Below are 25,904 nucleotides of genomic sequence, written 5' to 3' on the forward strand. Positions count from 1 at the left end.
GAATGCAAGATCCTTGGCCTCTGTCAAGTGCTGTATCCTACACAAAGACTAAATCAAACAAGAATCTTTAGGAAGTATGTGTGTGCTTCATATTTGTATTTGAATGTGTACTCAAAAATAATATGGCTCAGCAACCAGGTGTAGGAATTGAGAGTTCCTGTTTTTGTGCCTGGCACTTGTAAGTTGAATATCTTGTTTATTATTAATGATTATATGCTATGTATTACATAAGCTTCAGAAATAGCTTGTGTATTTTCACAGCAAGATATCCCACAAGCAACATGCATATTGGAAACTATATTAATAGTTTTGGCCGGTCTGCAATCTACACTTTGAAATCTAGTTCTCTTGGAATTGTGTGTTCTTGTTGTTTAGTCGTTTAGTCATGTCCAACTTTTTGTGACCCCATGGACCAGAGCACGCCAGGCCCTCCTGTCTTCCACTGCCTCCCAGAGTTGGGTCAAATTCCTGTTGGTTGCTTCGCAGACACTGTCCAACCATCTCGTCCTCTGTTGTCCCCTTCTCCTCTTGCCTTCGCTCTTCCCCAACATCAGAGTCTTTTCCAGGGAGTCTTCTCTTCTCATGAGATGGCCAAAATATTGGAGCCTCAGCTTCAGGATCTGTACTTCCAGTGAGCACTCAGGGTTGATTTCCTTTAGAACTGATAGGTTTGTTCTCCTTGCAGTCCAGGGGATTCTCAAGAGCCTCCTCCAGCACCACAATTCAAAAGCATCAATTCTTTGGCGGTCAGCATTTTTATGGTCCAGCTCTCACTTCCGTACATCACTACAGGAAAAACCATAGCTTTGACTATTCAGACTTTTGTTGGCAAGGTGATGTCTCTGCTTTTTAAAATGCTGTCGAGGTTTGTCATCGCTTTCCTCCCAAGAAGCAGGCGTCTTTTAATTTTGTGGCTGCTGTCACCATCTGCAGTGATCATAGAGCCCAAGAAAGTAAAACCTGTCATTGCCTCTATATCTTCCCCTTCTATTTGCCAGGAGGTGATGGGACCAGTGGCCATGATCTGAGTTTTTCTGATGTTGAGCTTCAGACCGTTATTTGCACTCTCCTCTTTCACCCTCATTACAAGGTTCCTTAATTCCTCCTCACTTTCTGCCATCTGAGTGTGTTCTGATGCCAGAAACTCAGATGTTGTTTACACTGAGTGTTCTTCCCTGCTCAAGCCCCCTCACCAAAACAAAACAAAAACAAACCATGACAAATTCTATCTGGAGTGAGGCCAAAAGGTTTATTAAGAGATCCCCTCAGAATGTATTGACTGTCCACAGAGGAACGCACATAGGAGGAACTCACAACCTCGTATGCATAGCTTCTCTTTCAGAAATCAATTTCTGCCTAAGGAGACAGGTGTCAGGGTGGTAGAGAGAGATCTTGTCCCTGAGGCAACACATTTCAAGGTATACCATTTTCCTTTTCTTATACTGGTGAACAACAGCTTTTCACATACACTGAAGCAGGAAACTGACCCTTCAGGTAGGATGGTTTTTTCTTTGTTGGTTTGTTGGTTTTTGGACTGGAGATCACTATGCTAGCTAAGGTTTTGGGGAGCTGTAGGTTGAAAACATCCAGAGGATCACAGATGCCCATCCTTAGCTTCTCTTTAAGGAAACCAAGAAATGCTCTTAAGATCTTTGGAGGGTAGAAGTTTATTGGCTGTGGTATCTGTGAGGAAGAATAGGGTACGCCTGGTATTAAGTGTATTGTATTAAATTGCATAATATTCTAACTACTGTACCTTGTGTTCTATCTCTTAATAAATTATGAAGATAAGGTGTGGTGTTTGTCTCTCCTTTCAGTAAATTGTAGAGGGAGAGTTTGTACTAAGATCAATAGCAAAGGTGGGCAGTCTCCTGCTGATGGATCCTTTTTTTTTTTTAGGAGAAAGGTGGAGTAAAAATATTTTAAATAAATAATAAATATATAGATGTGTACCAAACCAGCTGTGTGTTGCCTACTCCTGATCTATAGGTAATTTGTTCAGATAGAGAAAGACAAATCAGTAAATATAAATCTTATCTATGTCTAACTACATATCATCATCATCATCATTTTAGAACTGGAGAGCTGGAAGGGACCTATGGAGTCTAGCCCCTGTCAAGCATGGACAGTGGGTGAACTCCCAACCTCTGGCAGTGCAGCCAGATACCTAAATCGCTGGTATTCTCTTGATGGGTGCTGTTCTTACCCTTGAAAACTGACAACATTGCTTCATTTCCCCATGCAAACCAAAAGCCTTTCCTAAAACTAATATCATGTCTTTGATGTCGATTAAATCAATAATCTGTATCTGTTTAAAGCCCTTTCTCTGTGATAAATGAGAATGTTCCTGGTATACATTAATTTTTTTTCAAACCTATTTTATACTGCGTTGTGAGTTGCAGTTAGTGTAAACAAAGATGAAAATGACGCTTGAGATGATATATTTTCAGAGGTTGTCTGAAACCTAAATATTCAGGTTTCTAGGTAATTGGCCCGCTAAAAAGCTAAATGAATTTTCTTTCATCCAGACCATTCAGGGGTTGTGTCAGCTATAATTTTACAGCCTTTTTTATGTAGTCAGTGCTGTTTGACAGGACGTGCTTAATATTTAGTGGTAATTTCCCCCCTTGCTAATGTGGTTTGTACATTAGTGAGTATTTTATGTGGAAACTTGAATGAAGGTAAGAACTTTGTTTGTATGATAGGTGTTAGAATAGTGGCACAGTTGAGGAAATTTGTGGAGAAATTATTTCTATTTATACACAAACCTGTGTTTGTGGTTATATTACCTAGTGGTAAAATTAATGTGAAGGTGTCTTTTAAAATTATTTAAAAACTGGCAAATATTATGGGTGAGACACAGACAAGGTCAAGCAGTTTTGCACTGTAGCTGAATTTAACGAGCGGGTTAAAGAAAGCCTAATAGTTTTAAAAGTTGGACAATGCATCATTGGTATCATGTATACATGTGAGGCCTACTGTTGTTCCCCTGGCTGAATGCTTCCTTGTTTGTACATAGTAAACTTGTCCAGATCAGGTTCCTGCATGCTTCCTTGTGAGTAAAAAGTAAAGATCTTAGAGCTGGATATTATTCACTTAATGTGTTGTATTAAGTTGCATCCTCAGACTAGGTTTTAAAAACCTGTAGCGAATAATATTTATAGGAATGTAAGTAACATTAATGAATCTGTGCAAACACAGACACTGTGTGGGATATGTGTGTAATAACAGCTTATATACTAATGAAATGTCTTTCCTGCCTCACAGCTCCTGTTATTTCTTAAAGCCTTTTCTGAAACAGAGCAGACAAAGTTGGCGATGCTCACTGGAATTTTGCTAGCCAACGGGACACTTCCTGCTACTATTTTAACAAGCCTTTTCACTGACAACATTGTCAAAGAAGGTAATCTGTCTCTCTCCCCCCCCCCCCTTGTGTTGCTAGTTTTGTGTGCCTTTCTGTAAGGTCAGACTTCCCACACAAAGGAAGGATCTTAAGTGGCCTGTTCTTTGGACAGGTTTTCTCTTGCTCAAGGGAGAACTGAGCTGACCAGGATATCCATATGGCCTGATGACCCAATAGACCTGTCTCCACTCATTTTGATGATGTGGAATGCATAGCAGACCTTGATCTGAATGGGAGCCTTCTGGTGTACAAAATAGATACCAGGCATGAATAGGCACCGTTTTGAAGGTTAGGTTCCACTATACTGACTTTGATCACAATTTCAGTGCTGGAAATGGAGTAAAGATTACTCATGAATATTGAAATAGACTCTGTTGACCTCTCTCTCTCTCTGTCTCTCTCTCTCTCACTCTCAGCAAATACATTTTGTGCCATTTCATGACCCCCAGATATTTTGATTGAATTCAGCATTCTGGATATCATGCAGAATCACAGCTAGTTAATAGATTTTTAAGAACATTATTTTTAAAATTATTAATCTAGCCGCCTAGAGTGGTCTATCGACTAGATAGGCGGGATATAAATAAAATAAATAAATAAATAAATTTGCCCTTATCCTGATTTGTCTTGGAAATGAGACATCCTGTAGACTTCTGATTATGTACAAAGGACCTCAGTGTAAATAGGGGCACAACTCAAAGCTAAATGGAAAACCTCTTCCAGCTTAAGATCAAAACAAAAGGTTCTGATCTCAGTGTAGCTTTTGTTGCTTTTTTGTGCTCCTGTTTTATAGAAAAGATTTAAGGTCTGGCACCATAAGGTACATTTTAGTGGTTATCAACAGATGATAACCATGGTAACCCAGCTGCTTGCATCCTGCCTTTGTCCAAATAAGACACATAGTTCTCATTATTTGTCTCCTAATTTTGCTTCTTGTGTCTGTGGTCTACTAAGATATGCAGTCATCTAAATGTTTAGTTAATTCAGAAGAAAAAAATCAAGTTCTGTGAACAGCCCAGTGTTCTTACCATACCGCTCTAGTCCCATACAACTGTCAAGGGTTTAAGACAGACATAACTCTTGGCATGAAGTGTGAACAATCATTTTAGATTCATGTGGTGTTGCTCATGCTGAAACCTACCTTTTTAAAAACTTCTATATACAAAAGTAACACAGCTAGTGTTGCTTCTCTGCCCTAGAACAGATTTCTGTCTTGCGTACACCTCCAACATTATGAGTTTGGATTGTATGAAGCAAGGATCTGTAATTTGGAAACTCTGAAACCATAATATATAGAGCACTCAAGCCATATGTACAGTTTTTACTTATCTGCGTATGCAGTATGATTAATTTTGTTGCTTCCAACTCCACTCTTCCAAAAATCCTTCCAAGTATGTCTACTTTAGACTGATGCATATTTATGCTCCCATTATTATTTTCATTTTCCTCCAGGCATTGCAGCCTCATTTGCTGTCAAGCTTTTTAAAGCATGGATGCTAGAGAAAGATGCCAATTCAGTTACCTCCTCTTTAAGGAAAGCTAACTTAGACAAGAGGTTGCTAGTAAGTATTTTTTTTTTCTTTCATTGTTCTTCTTCCTCCTTCATCCATTTTTCACACTCCCTATAATTAGTATAATAACTATTGTTATTATTACTACGATTATCATCCTATAATGTGAGTTTATCTTGGATGTTTATTTTAAAATTTCAAAACTACAAAAGAAGCAAAATATAGCAGTAGCTTAAAAGAACATTAGTGCGTTTTTTAAAGAACCAAAAGAGTTTAAGATTAAAAAGCCAAAGAATATAAACCATACATTTTAACTGGATACTCAAGATATCATAAAGTTGATGCAACATCATTGCTTCTGGGGAGAGCATTCCACAGCTGGGATGTTAGGACTGAAAAGGCCATCATTCCTGGATCAATACACTGCTCTGTTTTTCTAACGATTTACTTTGCTGATGTTTACTATGAGTGCTGTGAAATAGATAAGCATGTCCTACTCTTCCACACATTTTGACTTTTGCCTTGATGACCCATAATACTTTAGAAAGCTTTCTGTGTCCAGTTCTTGCCTTTTGACCAATGTGAGCTTTTCAGGTGGCTAAGCTTGTTTGGAGTCTGCTTGGAAAAGGAGTCAGAAATTACTAGGAGAACCCAGCTTCTTTCATGATGCCTCTTCCATCCTGCTCTAAATATACATCTAAAGTGGACCAAGAGAGCAGCCAGAGAGAGTTCTTGAGGCAGCACAAGAACAGTTTAGTTCAAAAAGTCAAATGTTCCTCTATGGATGTACAGAACCCCATTTGTTGTGTTCTCTTGGAGCTTAGAGGGCTAAACTCTCTCCCCACCCCCTGATCTTCCTGATAACTCAGGAAAAAAATCCCCTCAAAACACAGTTCTCCATATAAGTATAATCCTTCCTTCCCCAGGCCTGATTTAACATCTGCGTAATTTATATTTATCGTGTAATGGACATTATTTATATTTGCCAGATAATCCTGTGTTAGGCCTTAAAAGACCTTTTCAAAAACACAGATTTGGCTGACTGGTCACTTAAAATCTGAATAGGCTGGTGGGGATGAATTGCATTTAAACGGTAGATCCAGGATTCTTGGGGACATAGGTTTGATTTTGGGAGGTGAATTGGGGGTGCAGGGAATCTGGGGAAGCCCTGGAGAGTGACTTCTGGACACTGGGAGGCATGCAGTCAATGAGCCCCCCTCTTCCTTGCCTCTGCTTTTGCCTAAGATTGTGAAAATGACTATAAATATTTCTGAGATGAGGGTCCTTGAATAAACCTGACTCTCTACAGATAGAACAATGCACTAACTGTCAATGCAAATTGAATTATGCCAGCTTAAGTGGTTTTTGAGCTGTGTGATTTGTTTTGTTTCTCAGTTATAGCAAATTCATGTTCTGCATATGCAACTTTATTACAGAAGATATTTCAGAAGTTGAATATCAAACCCTTGTTATTCCTGATGGAGCCACACTTTTCTACCAAATCAGACTATTGATTCACTTAGCTCTATATTGTCTACAGTAACTGGTAGTGGCTCTTCCAGTATTCCAGGAAGCATTCTTGTCCAGTCAAATGCTGGAGAGTAAAACTGGAACTTTCTCTATGGATAATGTATATGTTCTACCATTGAGCTACCACTCAATAGTCTCCTGCCCTTGTAGCTCTATCCATATCTTCTGGTGCCCTGAAATAATTGTCTGAGCCAAGTCTGCTGTAATATATTTCACTGACACACACACACACACACACACACACACACACACACACACACACACACACACACACACAGAGAGAGAGAGAGAGAGAGAGAGAGAGAGAGAGAGAGAGAGAGAGAGAGAGTCTTCATAGTATTCTCTCAGCTTTTTGGTGCCATGTGATATATAGGGAGCCACGTCTCAGTTCTGCGTTGTTGTTGTTGTTGTTGTTGTTGGTGGTGGTGGTGGTGATGGTGATGGTGTGCGTGTGTGTTTTGCCACAAGACTGGGAAATATCCAAGTATCTCTTAGCTAGGACTAGGTGCTTCTCCTAATGTAATTTCACGAGTTCTTTTGGCCCTTCAAAGTTGTGGTTCCCAACCAGTGGAATATGTGCTATTGGTAGGTGTGGCATTCGCCCAGGTCATGAATTTTCATATGCTATTTGCATAGACCAGTGGAAGTGCTGGAGGGACAGAGTCATGAGGTATAAGAGACTTAGCAGGAGGAGGAGTTGTTTAGATAGACATAGGTAGGGAGTTTGAGGGAGAGATGAAGAGATTGAGAGAGATGGTTGTTGTAGGTTTTTCGGGCTCTTTGGCCATGTTCTGAAGGTTGTTCTTCCTAACGTTTTGCCAATCTCTGTGGCTGGCATCTTCAGAGGACAGGGGTCAGAACTCTATCTGTTCTCTGGTGCAGTTTTGTGGAATAGCTGAGTATTTATAGTTGTGGGATCAGCTTTTGTCCTTTTTGGAGATTGGGTGATTATGGTGATCAGCCGTTTTTTTGTTGTGAGTGTATTGTTGTGATAAGGGGGAGAGATGATCTGTCACTGTGATTGATGGGTATCATTAGTTTGTGTGCAGTGATCACCTGTGCTTGTGGCTGGTAGAGTTCATTGTCCTTTTGCAGGCTGTATTTTTCAGTGCTGGGAGCCAGGCTTTGTTGAGTTGAGATTGAGAGAGAGTTTCGGAGTTTGGGCGGGAGAGTGGTGGTTGAGAGGGATAAAGGAGAATGTTTGTTTAAGATTTAACATCATTGCTTGTTCTGTCAACACCCATATCAATAAACAATTTCTATTTGGTTCTTTTAAAATGACATATGGCCTGGACATTGGTTATTAATAATAGGTATTGTTGATGAAATCAACTGGTGGCAGCTGAGGGGCACATAGCATGAGCTCCTTTTTTTTTGGTGAAACAAACAGGGGCCATGTTAAATCGTGACAGTAAGATACAGGTGTAGTCTAGGTAGGAAGCAGAGTTTTGGCAGTGGTTAGTAAGAACATTGTCCTTGCATCCCTATCTGCTACAGGTGTGATGTGCCATTTCATAGTCACCTACTTGCCACAGTTTATTTCATAGGCTGGTAGTAATTCTGGGCACTTGGTGTTTACTCAAATCCCCCATTTGCCTTGCTCTCAAACTTACCACACATGATAACTATAATAACAGAATGCTTGTTCATGTATAAATGGCCATTCTTAAAGAGGATGGCTTTTTGTTTCTTTCTTAGTGGTGTGTATGATGACAAAGTGCTGGGTGGAATATAACATAAAAGGTTGAGGACCATAGCTTTAGAAAACTTGAGTCCTTAAGGCAAAATTAACAAGTCACGTGCAATCTCTGGAGCCTCCTAAGCAGCTAGTAGCTATGCTTGGCCAGTTCCACATACAGACTCAGTGTTGCCAGCATCCTATTGGGATTTTATTTTGGAGTACACGCAATCATATAAGTCACAACAGCAAATTGCAGCTAATTAGCAAGCTGCCTGGCTCTGTGACCAGCCACAAAACTGGTACCTTGGTCATTAGCTGCAATTACCTTGGTAATTAGATTCTGTGCAGTGGCTCCCTAAGTGCTGCCCAGGGCAGCTGTTGCTTCCCGGAGTAAAGTGGTGGTTTGCAACCATGCACTGCTACAGTCTCTTGGCACATTAGAAAGACATCTTCCCCGTTCTTGTATTTCCCCATCTCATCCCAGGTTATGTACATCTTTGTAGAATTATTTCAGTCTGTTCTTCAATAAGCAACTCTCTTCGTTCCAGGAACTGTTTCCACCCAACCGACAGAATGTGGAGCATTTTGCCAAGTATTTCACTGATGCTGGCCTCAAAGAGCTTTCAGATTTCCTTCGAGTCCAGCAATCACTAGGGACTCGGAAAGAGTTACAAAAAGAACTCCAGGAGCGCCTTTCTCAGGAATGTCCAATTAAAGAGGTAGAGAAAGTGATTTTTCCCCTTATTATTCAAATGAGAAAGAAAGTGGAAAGTTTAAACAAGACACGCAAAATGTTTGTAAAAGATGCAAAATGTCGCACTTAAGACTGGGATGGCTATATAATGAAAAAAACATTGTTCTGTAGGTCATTGCAATTAATTTGTGTGGTTGGGTTTTTACAAGGATTTTTATGCATGAAAATGAACTGCGTAAATGCCAGATCCATGAGAAAGATGAAATGTAGTGATGATCATCCACTTGTATTGCTTTAGAAAGGGATTAGACAAATTCATGACGGTTCAGACAATCACTGGCGATTAGTCATGACACATCTAGCTATCATTTGCCTTTGTCAGTGTGTGTGTGTCTCTGTAGATACTGTGGGGAAAAGTAAGATGATGCTGTTGCTTTCAAGTACTGTTTCCAGGCTCCCCATAGGGACCTGTTTGATCACTGTCTGAACAGAAGGCCAGGCTAGGTAGACTATTTCCCATGAGCTTGCAAGCAGTGTGTTAAAAGTAACAAGCTATCTCTTTGTTGGCAAGGGAGGAACAAAGCTAAATTTAAAAAATGATTTCATGAGTGAAAAGAGGTACTTGGTAAGTAGAATGAGTATCTTCTAGTTACTTTTTGAAAAAAATGTATTATTAAAGGGCCTTTCAAAAGACAAATTTGACATACATTTTAAAAGTTTTCTGCCATTCCCATATGAATCCTAAGGTTTTCTTCCCAAAGGGACCAAAAAAATTAAAACAGTAATGGAACCAGTAACACACAGTGCTTGTACAGTATTATTATAATATCAATAGATTACTCTTCAGTAATAGGGCAAACTACTTTTTAAAGCTCTACAACAAACAGCTTTTAATCTGTGTTATTGGCTATTTCCTCCAATGTGAATGTGCTGTGGAGATATACTGTCAAACCAAAGCAAAAGCTCAAGAGTTTAATATGCCGTGCTTCCTTTTTATATTCCTCTCAACTCTCCGTTTTCTCTGTAGGCCACTTACATTCATATTAACACCATGAAAAAAAATATTGTTGGCAAGAATCTGTAGCAGACGGGAGGTACTTTTTAAGACAGTGCTTTTAATATAACTTTTTCTGTTAATCTCTCCTTGCAGATGGTGCTTTATGTGAAAGAAGAAATGAAGAGAAACGATTTGCCAGAGCCAGCGGTGATTGGACTCCTGTGGACCTGCATAATGAATGCTGTGGAATGGAACAAGAAAGAAGAACTAGTTGCTGAACAAGCACTCAAGCACCTGAAGGTGTGAAAGGGAAGGGATGCTTGTACAGTAGAAACACTGGATGGGAGATATGTAGGTGCCCTTTGGGTCCAGCTTGTGAACTTCCATGTGCATAGCCATCAAGTGCAGGAGGGGTATCCAATGTGAAGCCTGCATTAGAATCTCGATCTCCATGATAATACAGTGGTGCCTCACAAGACAAATTTAATTCATTCTGCAGTTAATGTTGTCTCGCGAAAAATTCATCTTGCGAAACGCGTTTTCCCATAGGAATGCACTGAAATCTAATTAATGCGTTCCTATGGGCAAAAAAAGTCAGAACAAAGTCAAATTTGGTTTGCAAAGGGTTTATTAAGTGCTCTTTAAAGCCATACATACTGTGCAGATGATTTAAAATTTTTCAATTAAAAAAACTTTAACTTTTTAAACATCATAGAAAAACATTTAAAAACCAGCAAACATGAGGCAGGAACAAAAAACGGAAAACATTCGTCTTGCGAAGCACGGCCATAGGAACATTTGTCTTGCAAGTCATCAACCCCATTGCCAAAACGATTTGTCTTGCGAGTTTTTTTTTTTTTGCGAGGCACCACTGTATGTTCCATTCCTTTTGGATCCATAGGGCATAGAGCTCTCTAAACAATCAACCATTGTAGAGCAAAGCTCCCAGAGCCATTTGCTCTAGACTGTCTGGCCAATTTGAATGTGATATGTAAGAAATAGTTTAATAAAATTATTGCTTGCTTGTTTGTTTACATATTTGTATATCTCCCTTCTGATATTCCTTGCACACCAATTCAACCAGCTGACAACATTTGAGACTGACCAGAAAATATAGTAAAATTCCAGATTGCCATCCTAATGATTACCCTAACGATCTCTTCCATTAGTTATTGAATAACTAAACAATTTCTCTTCTGCTTGTTTTAGCAATATGCACCTTTGCTGGCTGTTTTCAGCACCCAAGGCCAGTCCGAGTTGATCCTTCTCCAGAAGGTTCAGGAATATTGTTATGATAACATCCACTTTATGAAAGCCTTTCAGAAGATTGTGGTGCTCTTTTATAAAGGTATCGGTCCATACCTTGTTTCTTTTATTTGAATGATTATGTTCTCATTAAATGAATGGCCAGCACAATTTTACATAACATATAAAAGGTTAAATTAATAACGACATATACTTAATGATGTGGTCTGTGCCTCATAACTGTCTTTTGTTCTGTCAAGAACAGCAAAGAGTCTTGCGATACTGTAGATTTTGTTTGACATAAACATTTTTTGTGGACTGCCACCTTTTACATGTGTTTCATCAGATTTTCTATCATGCTATCTGCAGAGCCAGTAGTGCTATATTGGAATGCCTCTCCTAGCCTCTGCCATCTGTATGGCCACTGACCATGATGGCTGGGGCATTCTGCAAGTTATGGTACAAAAGATTAACTTTTCTGAATATGACTGCTCCAGTCAGACTGTGCCATCAAGTGCATCCCCTTCTCTTGCATATAGAAAATGGATAAGGCACATCTGGGATTTAGCATAGCTCAAGGTTGTTTTGCTTTCAAACATCATTTGTATTTGAGAGGGCTACAGTTACACTGCTCAGTTTCCAGGGTGGCAGAATGTTGTTGGATGGGGTTTGTTTACTAGAATCCTTGTATCTGAAGGGGCGGGAGTCCTGTTGCTGTTGTTTCTTGTAGCATTCTCTTTCCAATCTTCTCATCTCATAAAATGTAACATTGAGCGTCTGTGATGAGCATGACGTGATTCTCCCCTCTAGCTTTTTCTTTTACACGGTCATGCTGTTTTGGTACCCGGGGATCCTGCTATCGTGCAGTTCTTACAGTAGTTTTGATTTTTAAAAATTGCTTATCCAAGACAGTAGCATAGTCATTTTGTCATGCATTCCAGCATGAGGTGTGGAGGGATGAAGTGGGTGCTGCTGCTGGTGGTGATGGGGATTGTCATTGACAACAGGAACATTGCAGGTAGCAGGAGACATAGAGCAAATTGAAATATTTTGCCCGTGCTCTTAGTCTGGCATATCATACAACACCGGACGCATTCTGGTACTGTTCAAGAGCTGCTAGACATGAACCTTGTAATGGAGGTCCCCTAGACTCTGTTCAGAAGTAGTGGAAAGATCCACCATGCACAGTTCTTTGGGCAATTGCAAGAATTAAGTGAAAAGCAAGCTTACTTGGCATTGTAGGGTGCTCTTATATGTTATCTGTTCCTGGTACATTCTTGTCCCCTTATTGTTTTTGCAACAATGAAATACTAGAAGACTATTCAAAACTGCAGATCGCACATGTGATGTGCAGATTTCTCATACAGTTTCCAATTTAATTGCCAATTAAATGTTATTCAGAGACTTGATGTCTGCTAGTCTTGATGGCTACATGCAGAATTTGAAGGGTTCCTCCCCCCCCCCACATTATTCCCTAGTGTCCATATGGGTTGGAAAATTCTGCGGGAGGGGGTAATTTTTCTTATCTCTGCCGGCTTGGATGTTCCATAGTCAGAATGCCTCAGAATACCAGCAAACAGGAAGAGAGTTCCCCAGTATCCTGCTTGGATTTTTCCCAAGAGCTTGTGGTTGACCACTGTGGGGTCAGGGTTGCTCTTGAAGTAATCCAGCATGGCTCTTATATTTTCAGACAGTATCATTAACAGAAGTGTCCAGAACCTGATTGTGTTTCATGGGTCCATGAGGGTAGAGATTTGCTCTGGTCATATGAATGGCAACCATGTGCTTTACTCCCAGGGATCAAGAAAAAGATCCGTGGATTGCCTTCAAGGCAGCAAAAGCCTAGAAGAGTTTTTTTTTTTTTTTACATGGCCATGGTCAGTCCCTGGGGTTGTTGATGCATCACTGCCAGCTGAACATAACTTGAATCGACCCTTAGGTTAAAAAGCTTGAAAGGTAATTACGAATCCTAAAAAAAGAATATTGAATAGATTCTAAATATACACGTGTAAAAGTTTCCCTGAGAGATTTAAATGAAAACACATCTCCTGTCTCTTTGTTCAAGAAGATACAAGAAGGCACTGAGTTCTTTGGAGAAATTATTGGTTCCCTTATTTCCTTTTATATAAAGATTGAATTCAGAGGTAGTTTAGGCTGGGTTGTCATAGAGACTAAAAGTCTTTCTTTTGCTGGATGCTGATTGATATTGATGCTATAAATCATTGAAACAGTGGGGATTTCTTCAGAACTATTTTATAATGGCCATTGTCTGTATTGATTTTTGTGTCATGATGACCTCTGTTAGCTGAAGGTATTGGGTCTGACTGCTTGAAAGTCAAGGACCGTAATTCTTATCCATTGGCCTAATTTAAAAATAAAAAACTCAAACTTTTAATGCAACGGTGGATGATACACAACTCTCCAGATGTTCACAAGCTGCAAATCCTATTGTCCTTCACCCTTGTTATGCTGGAGCTTCTGCAAGTTGCCATCAAACAACATCTGGACACATTCCTTACCTGTGCTTTAATGAAATAGGGATGGTAAAATATTGGGCCAGCTTGGATTACATGATCTCAATTCGCTAAACCACATTTTAGCAAGCAGGGAATGAGTGCATCTCCTTCATCCTTTGCCCACGTCTTACTGTGGTGTCTCTTTTTTGACAAAATGCTGGTCCGTGTGATTTGGAGCTTCATTTTATCCCATTTCCTGTTTTTTTTAAAAAGAAAGTCAGTCTCTAGCACAGTGGTTCCCAGCCTGAGTCACAGATGTTCTTGGACTACAACTTCCAGAAGCCTTCACCTCTGTCTGTGCTGGCCAGGTTTTCTAGGATTTGTAGTCCAAGAACATCTGAGGACCCAAGGTTGGGAACCACCGGCATAAAGAAGGCCAAAGGTAAATAGATATGGTTTGTGGAAGGAAAATATGGTTCACTGTGGTCTAAGGAGAAAAATCACTATCAGAAGTTGCCTAACATGTATTTAAAGACAGCAAGACTGAAACTAGTACTTGTGGGTACAAGAAAGAGGGATGAAGGAGAAGTCTGGGAATCCATTAACAAGTGAGAAATTTTGCATCCAGCCTAGTATTCTACTTGTACATCTTCAATAGAATGAAAAACCTGTTACTTTGCATTCATTATTCTAAATGACACTTTCAAGTATGAATTATTGTAATCAAATATGTTACAATTGAGTTCAGTTTAAAGTCAGTCTCCTTTAATGCATACTTCTGTTCTTCCTACGTGTGTGGCCCAGAGAGTAGATTCTCTGTCCTCCATCAGGTTCCTGGAAGAATGATGCAACTAGGGGCTGTGCTAAAAAAGATCTCCTCCCACCCTTACCCCTCAAAAAAAGGGAAGAGGGAAGGAAACCCCACATGATATTAATTTCTTATAAACAGAAATATTTGGTTTTTTGGAAGCAATGCAACGTGCACACTTTGAAGGGCCAATGATCATGCTGGCTATGGGTTTGTGAGAGTTGTAATCCAAAAACAACTATTTCTCATCTCTCTCTGTTCCATTTTGTGAGTTCTAAGTGGTCCCAATGCTTTCAATGTTTTAATGAACACAAGCTGTTAACCATTTTGTGTGTATTTTAAATTATGAATGTAACATGCAAGAATGCTATCTTTTCCCCCACCCATTCTTGTATTTCTGTTACTTTTAAGTTTGGAAGGAACTTTAAGCTTGTGAAATACAACCATTTATTAATGCCACTGTTTTTAGTTCAATTTCAGTGCTTTGACAAGTTAAATCTTTAGTAACTGGGTCATTGCCACTGGCAATGGTGCGGCTAAAAAACACTGTAAATAAATAAATAAATAAATAAATATCATTACTTTTTTTAAGCTCAGTGAGTTAGGTATCTGGCTGTGGGTCCAGAAGCTGGGAGTTCAGTTCTCAATGGGCCTCCCAGAAGAGCCAGCCTGTGTAGCTTGGGGCACGTTGTGCCATCTCAGGGTGGCCCCAGAAGAAGGGAATGGTAAATCCCTTCTGAGTACTCTCTACCCAGAAAGCCCTAAAAAAGGTTTGCCATCAGTCAGAATTGACTCGACGGAACACATTGATAATTATTTTGGGGCACAGTGATATACATAAAGCAGCACCAAATTCTAAACCAGTGGTTCTTAACCTTTTTGAAAGAAACGCCCCCTTGAGCCATTGAGGAAGTTATCATCGCCCCCCTCCCCGCGGTGATGATATCTTATTTATTTATTTATTTATTTATTTATTCATTCATTCATTCATTCATTCATTCATTCATTCATTTATTTATTTATTTAAGACACTTAAATCCAATGACCCCTGAAAACAAAATTCAATTCCAAGAAAATGAAATGCCCCCCAAAAGTAACATTTAATGATTTAGTTGCAAGCGAATTTTAAGACGCAAAAAGAAATTAAAAAGGGCATAAAAACAAACCGCAATGCAGGAACTAAAAATTTTAAGATGAAAACTCTGAAACTAAATTAAGATTGGAGGAAAATATATATTCATGCACATTGTAAAAAGACTGCAGCCATCTTCACAGGTTTGGCTTGCCCCAGCGCCCCCCTACCGCCCCCTTCTGCTCCAGCGCCCCCACGCTGCCCCTTTTCGTTCTACCGCCCCCCTGAAAAATGAAATCGCCCCCTGGGGGGCATTATCGCCCACGTTAAGAACCACTGTTCTAAACAATACCTAATTTCTGTAGAGTTACAACCTATAATTCTAGCATTGCCTTCTATTCCCAGCCACTGTGTATTTGATTTCTTCATCAATATAACTTCCCAATTAATAGCACACTCCTAATACAATGATGTGTTGCCATGTGTAGGGGGATTAGGAACAGGCAGAAGCCTCTTCTACCAGCAGAAATCTTCTCATACCAGCAGAAATGCCATTAATGATCTCTGGGATCTGCCAGTAGAATTAATCTGCTAACTAATCTGCTAGTAGAGAACCAAAAAAGAGACAGGAAAGAGATGAAGAGAGGCCAGAGCAGAGTTATGCCAGATCCAAACCTTCTGCAGTCCAGGAACATACCAACTATGCTGGCAAAAAATTAAGCAAGGGTGAGCATAGTCTTAAGTCATTTCCAGCATTCCAAGGCTGAGAGGGGTTTAGATTTTGCGTAGCTTCAGTTGGCTTGGGATTTCCAGTGTGGTGTGGTGGATAGAGTGGTGGATTAGGACTCTGGAGAACAGGGTTTGAATCCCCACTCGGCCATTAAAATTCACTGGGAGTGTGGAACTGGTGAAACCACTCCTTGGATATGTCACTTGCCTTGAAAGCCCTATTAGGGTCATTGTAAGCTGGTTCCGAGAACACACACGATCAATTGGCCTCGGCCATCTTGGTAGTAAGGCTCACACCTTACCCTTGTGTGTTTGGCTTTTCTATACTGCTATTTTGATGTAACAGCGTTCCATGTCTAGTCGCACTAGCCACATGACCACGGAAGATTGTCTTCAGACAAACGCTAGCTCTATGGCTTTGAAACGGGGATGAGCACTGCCCCCTAGAGTTGGACATGACTGGACAAATTGTCAAGGGAAACCTTTACCTTTACCTATTTTGATGTAAACTTCCTGAAGTCAAATTTGAGTCAATTTCATCCGAGTTTCATAAATCAGTAATCATCTGCCAATCTTGTGTGGCTTTCCTGCCTGTGGTGTTTTTGTGTCTTTTCTTTGCATGTCTATAATCGTCCCTCAGGGTTGAGATAGTGGGTGGCTAGAGGATGTTATAGCCACTGGAATCACTCTCATATCACTCTTATATGTTTTACGTAAAGCGACATTGCTTTGGGCTGGAATGAGAACTGCACATCCCATTAAAGTTCAGCTAAAATTGCAGCAGCAGTTAAAATGTCATCTTAATCATCTTTAATCATAAATAGCTAAATATAATATAATTTACCCCCGGTGTTCCTTGTTCTGCAGAAAGGAAGCAACCTAGGGGTGTGATTAACTATGCCCTGTCCTGCATGATTACTTAATTGAGCATTTCTGTGTCTCTGCTGACAAGAGAAGATTATTTGGAGTGAAGCACTGAAGGCATGCATACATTACAAGTCATCTATTTCAAATTAAAGGAAAATTCAGATGACCTTTTCATTCATTCCATTGCCTAGTTTCTTTCTTCATTTATAGCCTATTCAAGATCGTTTTTGTTCTCTTTATTCTTAAGCACATACATAACGCAGCCAGTGCTTCTTCATCTCCCTCGTAATCAACCTTTTCTACCCCCAAGTTCTGTTGTCTCCTTCAGAAAGCTGTAGCTAAATGGGTTCCAGACTTTCACAGCGGGAGAATCCAGACACTTTAAACGTGTGCCTGCATGCCTCTCCAATCAATAGGACTTCAAGTAATGCATAAATTAAGTGCTAAGTGAGCCGAATAAAGCCCTCAACCAAATACCTGTCAGCATTTCTATTGCAATTAATTGCAATGTCTCTGATATAGCAGATGTGTAATAGCTGCACTCCTTCTCAGCCAAGTTAAGAAAATGTGTATAAAATGATTCATACTAGGTGACGCTGGATCTGTCCCCCAGCATGTATCCTATTAATGGATTCTATCCCTGTACAGTGTGGGGGGCAGAACTTCCTGTACGGAAAAATGTACAAGAAAAGCTTTTTGGGAGGACAGGACTACAACTCCCAGAATCCCCTAAGCAGCATGGATGTAATGTGTATAGGTATAACACAAGATTATCTCGCAGTAAAAAGCCCCCTAAAATCAGAATGCTGGCCCTCATTTAGGAGAACAGCATTTCATCATTAGGCATGGGATTTTTGTGTTTTAATTAAAGGGGGTGGGGCAAAAAAGGCTTTCCCTCCATTTTTGTGTTCTTTCAAAACACAATTATTCATAGTAACAAAAGAGAGATACACAAATGTTTTATGTTCTTTTGTGTTTCCCTCTTTCTTTTAACTTTTATGTCACCCCGTGTCTGTCAAACTGCCCAGTAAAATTTTCACCCAGTAGTATTGCAAGAGCCGCTGTTGGAAGCCAATCAGAATGTCCAGGAGGAGGGAATGGGAATTTTGACTCTGTTAAAGTGCCTTGACTATGCGAAAGCCTTTGACTGTGTGGACCACAGCAAACTATGGCAAGTTCTTAAAGAAATGGGAGTGCCTGACCACTTTATCTGTCTCCTGAGAAACCTATATGTGGGACAGGAAGCAACAGTTAGAACTGGTCATGGAACAACTGAGTGGTTCAAAATTGGGAAAGGAGTACGGCAAGGCTGTATATTGTCCCCCAGCTTATTTAACTTATATGCAGAATACATCATGCGGAAGGCTGGACTGGAAGAAACCCAAGCCGGAATTAAGATTGCCGGAAGAAATATCAACAACCTCTGATATGCAGATGATACCACTCTGATGGCAGAAAGTGAGGAGGAATTAAAGAACCTTGTAATGAGGGTGAAAGAGGAGAGTGCAAAAAACGGTCTGAAACTCAACATAAAAAAAACTAAGATCATGGCCACTGGTCCCATCACCTCCTGGGAAATAGAAGGGGAAGATATGGAGGCAGTGTCAAATTTTATCTTCCTGGGCTCCATGATTTCTTCAGATGGAGACAGCAGCCCTGAAATTAAAAGGCGCCTTCTTCTTGGGAGGAAAGCAATGACAAATCTTGACAGCATCTTGAAAAGCAGAGACATCACCTTGCCAACAAAAGTCCGAATAGTCAAAGCTATGGTTTTTCCTGTCGTGATGTATGGAAGTGAGAGCTGGACCATAAAGAAGGCAGACCGCCGAAGAATTGATGCCTTTGAATTGTGGTGCTGGAGGAGGCTCTTGAGAGTCCCCTGGACTGCAAGGAGAGCAAACCTATCAGTTCTAAAGGAAATCAACCCTGAATGCTCACTTGAAGGACAGATCCTGAAGCTGAGGCTCCAGTACTTTGGCCATCTCATGAGAAGAAAAGAGTCCTTGGAAAAGGCCTTGATGTTGGGAAGGTGTGATGGCAAGAGGAGAAGGGGACGACCAAGGATGAGATGGCTGGACAGTGTCTGCGAAGCAACCAACATGAACCTGACACAACTCCGGGAGGCAGTGGAAGACAGGGGGGCCTGGCGTGCTCTGGTCCATGGGGTCACGAAGAGTCGGACACGACTAAACGACTAAACACACACACACAAAGTGCCTGGATTGGTTAGACTCCTGTGAGGAGTGCTCTTCCTTTGTTTCAGTAGTTCTTTGGGGATGAATGAGCTCCAGGCACCCTCTATCTTGGATTTTGCTGTGTGCCTGCCTCTGTGCCTCTCTATCTTGCACCCTTTCTCCTTTTTCACCTTTCCCCCTTCATTATTGTTTTACAGGTTTGTGTGTGATTTTTTTCAGTCTCTATGGATTATTTTTCCTATTGCCACTGAGTAGTCTGCCTACGCCAGAGTGCCTCCCCAGGTCCCCCCCCTTCCTGTCACACACAGTTCTTTATTTTTCTCCCACCCTTTTGTCCTTTCATTTCTTGGGTTATTTTTGATGTCTGCTTGTTGCTGTCCACTTGATAAGAGAGGACATCAAGTTATGGGGAACAGAAGTCTTCCCAGATTCTAGTAGTTGTCCCGGGGGTGGGGGTTGATTGTATTTTTGTTTATTTTACTTGTTTGCTTTTCTTGCTTTTTGAGACAGAGGGCTATGTGTGCTCTGTTTAAAATTTTGATATTCTCCTGGTTATTTGTCCAATTTACAGGTACTATGGATTTTTCCTGTTCAAAGTGTATATTTTGTTGGGGAGCGTTGAGACTGTTTTGTTTGGTGATGGTTACCTTGCCTCTGCTCTTTTGAATATATTTATTTTTCCCTATCTTAAACTATATTATTATTATTATTATTATTATTATTATTATTATTATTATTATTATTATTATTATTATTATTATTATTATTATTATTATTATTATTATTATTATTATTATTATTATTATTATTATTATTATTATTATTATGTATTTATTTTAGTGTATTTTTATTCCATTTCTTATTGTTAGCCACCCAGAGTAGACTTTGGTTTAGATAGGCGGAGTTATGAATGAATGAATGAATGAATGAATGAATGAATGAATGAATGAATGAATGAATGAATAAATAAATAAATAAATAAATAAATACATTTTGGAATAGTTTAAAGATTCTTTAGGGTTTTTTTGAACTAGTGTGAGAAAACACAAAAGAGGCATACCCTTTTCTGTTAAACAAAAAAGAATAGTTCCTGGAAAAATTAGGCATCCCCTGAAAGAACCTGAAATGAATACAGATACAGTGACGCCTCACAAGACGAAAGTAATTCATTCCACGAGTCATTTCGTATTACGAAAATTTCGTCTTGCGAATTTTCCCATAGGAATGCATTGCAAAAAAAATCATATTGCGAAGCACGGCCATAGAAAAATTCATCCTGCCAACCACCAAAAATCGCAAAACACTTTCGGCTTGCGAGTTTTTTTTGTTGCATAAGGCATTCGTCTTGCGCTTCATCATTGTACAAAACTTTTTACTATGTACATCCCCTCTCATTGCCAGTGTTAAAGTAACAAATAATCTGTGAGTTCTATTTCTTTTTCTATGTGGAACTCTATCTTGCTCCTCCCTTCAGATTCTAACTTCCATTGTTCTGGCCATAGAGGGAAGAGCAAGCATCCAACACCTGTCCCTCATGTTTTCTCTCCAGATTCCAGCTGTTGTTGCTCCGGCTACAGAAGGGGAAAAAAAGAATCTGGCACACCTCCATCATGCCTTTTCCTCTAAAAGTACTTAACATGGGTCGAGACACAGGCTGCAAGGTGTTTCTGACCCAGATTTTCACTCTCCTCTCTCCATATTCTGTATTCTTTATGCATCATAGCCCAGGGCTGAGGGCAGGAATTGCCATATCTCCTACTTTGCCTTTAACTTTGGCTAAAGGGCAGAGTTTAAATGTATCCAGTAATAATAAAATAACCAGAGAAGTGGGGCAACTTGCCCTTTGCCTCAGGCAGCAATATCTCTTGGACCGTGTTAGCCTTTATTGCTGGCGCACAGGAATGGTCATATTCACAAAATCAGCAGCTGTGACCATTTTCATGTGAGGTTTCTGCAGATCTGAAATGTGAAGAAGCCCTGAACTTATGAAATTGACTAGTACAGCTGGAGTGAATACAGCCAGTGTGAATAGTGTTCTTGTGAGAATCAATAAGAAATGGACTAGTCAAGGCAGCTAGAAAGTCTCCGTTTTTGCACTACGCAAATCCGTATACCATAGAGTGATAGTAACATAACAAGATATTACCATGGAGAGATACAATATTATCTCCTTGTGAAGGATTGAAGAGACCAGAGCAGAAATGACAATAAGAAGAAAGTGATTTTATGTACTATAAAATGAAATTATTATAAGTGCTAATAACCAAATAGTATTAATACAGTTAAGGCTTCTCTTGTTACATTAGTTTTCAGCTACAGACTGCTTTGTGGATAGTGAGCTAAGTAGTATGGCTAGTTTTTTTTTTAAGTTCAAAACAAAACAAAACCCTAGCAGCACCTATAGAGAACTTAATTTTCTGTCCAGAAACATGTAATGGTTATCTCCTTGCTTTGGATTTCAGCGGATGTCTTAAGTGAAGAAGCCATCCTGAAATGGTACAAAGAGGCACATGTTGCTAAAGGGAAAAGTGTGTTCCTTGACCAGATGAAGAAATTTGTTGAGTGGCTACAGAATGCTGAGGAAGGTAATGTTTCACTTGAACATTCAGCCTCTTGGACAATTTGTTCCTGGGTTTATCTAGAATGCCAAGTCTTTACTTCTGATGCAGTATTCTAAGTCTTCTATGTCACCCATGTTCTGAAACTCAAGATCTAAGTGTTCCATGTCACCCATGTTCCAAAACTCAAGCAATTCTTTACCTGAGCACCTCCAGCTGAGATACTCTGTATTATTCAATTGTGTTTTTATAGAGTAGCCAGGGGCATAACTGGTTGCTTTTGTCAGCCATATGCCATTTTAAATCACTTGGATTTTTATTTTTTTCAGTTATTATTATTTGATGACACGGCCATTTTATTTATTGATGATATAAGAAAATGTTATACTGTTTTTCATTTAAGAGAGGTGGCTTACAATAATTAAAAACAAAAATATGATAGATCAATCAGTAAAATGATCAAATAATGAGTGTCATCTAAAACCAGAGAGATGCATGCTCCTAGTCCTTATGTTAACCTTCTTGATAGACTGATTATTCTCATGCTGGTTGGAAACAAAAGCCACATGTATGATGATCAGCCTGAGCTACACTGAGCTGAACTACACTGAGCTGTAGTTGTTCTTTACAAGAGTCACTAAGAAAAACTGGAAGCAGAATGTGCCAGATAAGAGGGAGTTTTGGGTCAACTCTTTACAGCACAGCAGTAAAACAATATGTATTGGAAATGGTCTTGAGCTAGCATTTGAAAATATTTTTGATGCTACCATGTCCCAAGATATACATAAATTTATCTATCCATTTTCTAACTTGTCCATCAATGGAAATTCACAGTGTGGCAATAACTATGACTATATTTGCTTATTCTGTTTCTAAGCCAGAGGTCCCAACTGGGCTCAGTAACAGGATGGATTGTTCCATTCACATACATAACAACTCTGGGTGCACCATGTCTGTTGCATCTTTAGAAACTGGTCCTGAAGTGGTAAATGGAACAATCTCTGCTCGCTTTGGATCTCATGGTTGGGAACCAAAGAACAACATTACAATTTAAGCACACCCAAGTGGATATCTGATTTGTGTCTCAATCAACAGTTCTTCATGCCAGACTCTGTACTTACCGTATGGCACGGGTACCTAGTGATTTAAAGGAGGAGAGAACCCCTACATGGCATATCCAGGCCTTTGTTATGCAAGTTTCTCTAAAAGGCACACGAGCTACTGAATAACATGTTAAGTAGGACTTCAAACTAATAGGCATAACTTGAATCCATTGAGCAGTATACGTTTTTTTGGGAGAAGATGGGGTGGGAAGAAGCTGCATTTGGGGAAACTGTTCATTTCCTAAATCAGGAGAGAAGAATCTCTAAACTTCTGGCCTAATCCAGCTGATAGATATTTCCAGCTTGCCTCCAGAGTTTCTGGGCAAGCCCTATTGGCCAACATGAAATAAATATCCACTATTCCTGCAGGAATAGGCTACCTTTCCCTCAAACAGTAGGAGCCCCATAACTGCTGAGGATTGGTTCCAAGTCCCCAAGGATACTGAAAACAGCAGATAATACTGAACACTGTATATATAACATGATAAAAGACAAAAAAGACCCAGAAGAATTATTTTCACATGCATTACCAGAACTGGCTAATAGAGTACAATACATAGCCAGAGAAAGCTATGTATTGATGTATTCGCGAAGGCTTTCGCGGCTGGGATCTAATGGTTGTTGTGGGTTTTTTGGGCTCTTTGGCCATGTTCTGAAGGTTGTTCTTCCTAACGTTTCGCCAGTCTATGTGGCCGGCAAATACTCCACTCCCAAGCCATCTACAACAGAGCACAGAGTGCTGTCCTCTGAAGATGCTGGCCACAGAGACTGGTAAAACGTTAGGAAGAACAACCTCCAGAACACGGCCAAAGAGCCCGAAAAACCCACAACAACCAAAGCTATGTATTCTTCATTAACAAGTATTCATAGCATGGTCTCTGGCTCCCTCTAGTGTCAGGTTTTGGTAATATATATGAAAATAATTCTTCCAGATTTTCTTTTAATATTTTCAATATTTTCAGACCGTGGAAAAGTGAAATAGTGGATTCGAGGGTGCTATTGTACTTTTAGTTGTGTTCTGAAGGACATGATGAAAGAACGACATGTTAAAGACCTTAATCCGCCTGTAGCTTTTGCTAGAGGTTATTTAAATAAAAAAGGATTAATTTTCTGATGGCAAGAAGTTTCTCCATCCTTATCTTGACCTCCCATAGAGAAGCATTTTTTGCTCACTGCTGAAAGTTTTGAAACCACTTCCCTGTTGAAGTATAATTGTATATTAGCTGCAGACGTGATTGGCAGGTTTAATTATTAGTTCTCCCTTGTTTCCCTTCCAAGTTCAAGACATATTATTTGCTCAACTATTTTAGGATACAGATCCCCTGTACCTTTTTTCAAACTGGCTGCTAAGCAAAATGTACCATTTTTAGATTCTGTTAGATTCTGAAATGGTAGATTCTTAGAACCGGTGCAATATGTAACAACATGTAGCAAGATTTAGTAAGTGATGCTACTGGGGAAGTTATTTTAAAAGCAGTTGGTCTAAAAATAACATCTCAAGATTTTTTTTATATTTTAGTGAACAGCAGGATCCTGTTCTTATCCTAATGTCACTGTGGTTTACTGTCTTAACTTTTCATCAGTCTGGCTTGCCCGTAGCAGATTCAAGAATCTTAAGTGAAATCAGTGAAGAATTCAACTTGTAAAATAAGAATAAATGTATCCATTTGAGTGTTATTAATTTAATATGCTATTTCCAAACACATACTTGAGCTTATGTGACTTAGCTATTGTATATCCTTGACAACTTGATCTAGATAACTGCATACATTTGAATCACTGACTTACATAATGTTTTTTCAACAGTTGGAGGAAAAGCTTCACATTTTCCCTGCTCTTTCTTTTTTTACCCTTTAGAATCCGAATCTGAAGGTGAAGAAAATCAAGATGGCTGATCAAAGCACAAAACACATAAGTCACAGCTGACTACTTCTTGGGGACTTTTGTACTGTTCAAGCAAAGACTCTTGTTTCCGTGTCATACCGAAAATTCTAGGCTAGGCTTTCCTTTTATTTAGAAGAATAAAATGTTGGAGCCCTGAGTCATTAGACGCTGTACTTGAAACTCTTCGTCTGGCGCGCTGTACGCTAATGTAGGCCAAGACATTCAACAAGAGACATATAGGGAAACTGAAATAAAATACTTAAGGACTCCTTTTTATTAGCATCTTTCAGATACTTTGGTGTCTGTCCATAGGGTTGTTTGATCTGTGCGTGTAGCTTGACATTTGCTTATGTATGTAATTTGATGTCACCAATTTTTTTTTGAATTAAATGGCTTTTATATCTATCTACGTTGCATGCATTTTTGTTTCAGAAGTAGCTTTTATGTGACTAAATCACTGTTGGAAGTTCTTCAGAAGGATGCTAGAAGATCTGAGCTACCTTTAACCTGTTCAACATGGCAAACTACTTCCTATGTGTGACTGTCTGTAGAGCTGATATCAACATTTATATCTCACCTTCCCTAGGAAAGGAAAACAAGCCCTAGGAGGGTAGAAGGACCCCATATTCTTATTCTAGAAAAGATACTGGGAGACATGGTTATTAATCTTCAAATACCTGAAAGGACTGTCACACAGAAGATAACAAAGATGGATTTCCTGTTGTTGTAGAGAACAGGATTTGATCTATAAATTGTATTAAGTCACAGGATAGATTTCAGTCTGTTATTAGGAGAAGCTTGACAACAAAGGCCGTCCAGCAGTGGAACCAAAGTGGAGGCTCCTTCTTCACCAAAGATGTTCAGACAGACACTTGAATAGCCATCAGGAGCTGTTCTAGTTATGGATTTCTCCATCTGGTGGGGTGTTGAACTAAAAAGCCCTCCCTCAGTCCATGGTTGTGTGATATCTCCAAGGTGGTCAAAGTGGCATGCATTGCTCCTTCTCCCTCCCACTTTGTACTTATAACAAACCCATGGAATAAGCATGGCAAGAGATCTCTCCAGTGTATAGATGCTGGAAGTAAAACAGCAAACACTCTTATATTGAAAAATATAAGAAAATGCTCTCAGGTTTCCCAAACAAAATGCCTCAAACACCCCTCCTCATCTC

General features: G+C 39.6%; 1 protein-coding gene and 1 long non-coding RNA gene across 7 annotated transcripts in view; one reads left to right on the forward strand and one right to left on the reverse strand.

Moving 5' to 3' along the window:
• Positions 1–25,138, forward strand: part of BZW2 (basic leucine zipper and W2 domains 2) — a 53,557-nt gene extending 28,419 nt beyond the window's left edge. For all 6 annotated transcript variants that reach the window (XM_078377164.1, XM_078377165.1, XM_073003262.2 and 3 more), the window contains 7 exons: positions 3,268–3,403; positions 4,856–4,965; positions 8,674–8,844; positions 9,970–10,116; positions 11,026–11,164; positions 21,651–21,773; positions 24,707–25,138. In XM_078377164.1, coding sequence (XP_078233290.1) covers positions 3,268–3,403; positions 4,856–4,965; positions 8,674–8,844; positions 9,970–10,116; positions 11,026–11,164; positions 21,651–21,773; positions 24,707–24,744 — 864 coding nt within the window. In that variant the 3' untranslated portion in view covers positions 24,745–25,138. The remainder of the gene's footprint in view (positions 1–3,267; positions 3,404–4,855; positions 4,966–8,673; positions 8,845–9,969; positions 10,117–11,025; positions 11,165–21,650; positions 21,774–24,706) is intronic.
• LOC144583437 (uncharacterized) lies at positions 16,726–19,367 on the reverse strand. The gene is made up of 2 exons (XR_013537199.1): positions 19,211–19,367; positions 16,726–18,117 (listed from the first exon to the last, which is right to left on the reverse strand). It is a non-coding gene; the product is annotated as an uncharacterized LOC144583437 (long non-coding RNA).
• Positions 25,139–25,904: the final 766 nt, after the last annotated feature.

This window comes from Pogona vitticeps, chromosome 6 (genome assembly GCF_051106095.1).
Source record: "Pogona vitticeps strain Pit_001003342236 chromosome 6, PviZW2.1, whole genome shotgun sequence".
Classification (NCBI taxonomy): Eukaryota; Metazoa; Chordata; class Lepidosauria; order Squamata; family Agamidae; genus Pogona; species Pogona vitticeps.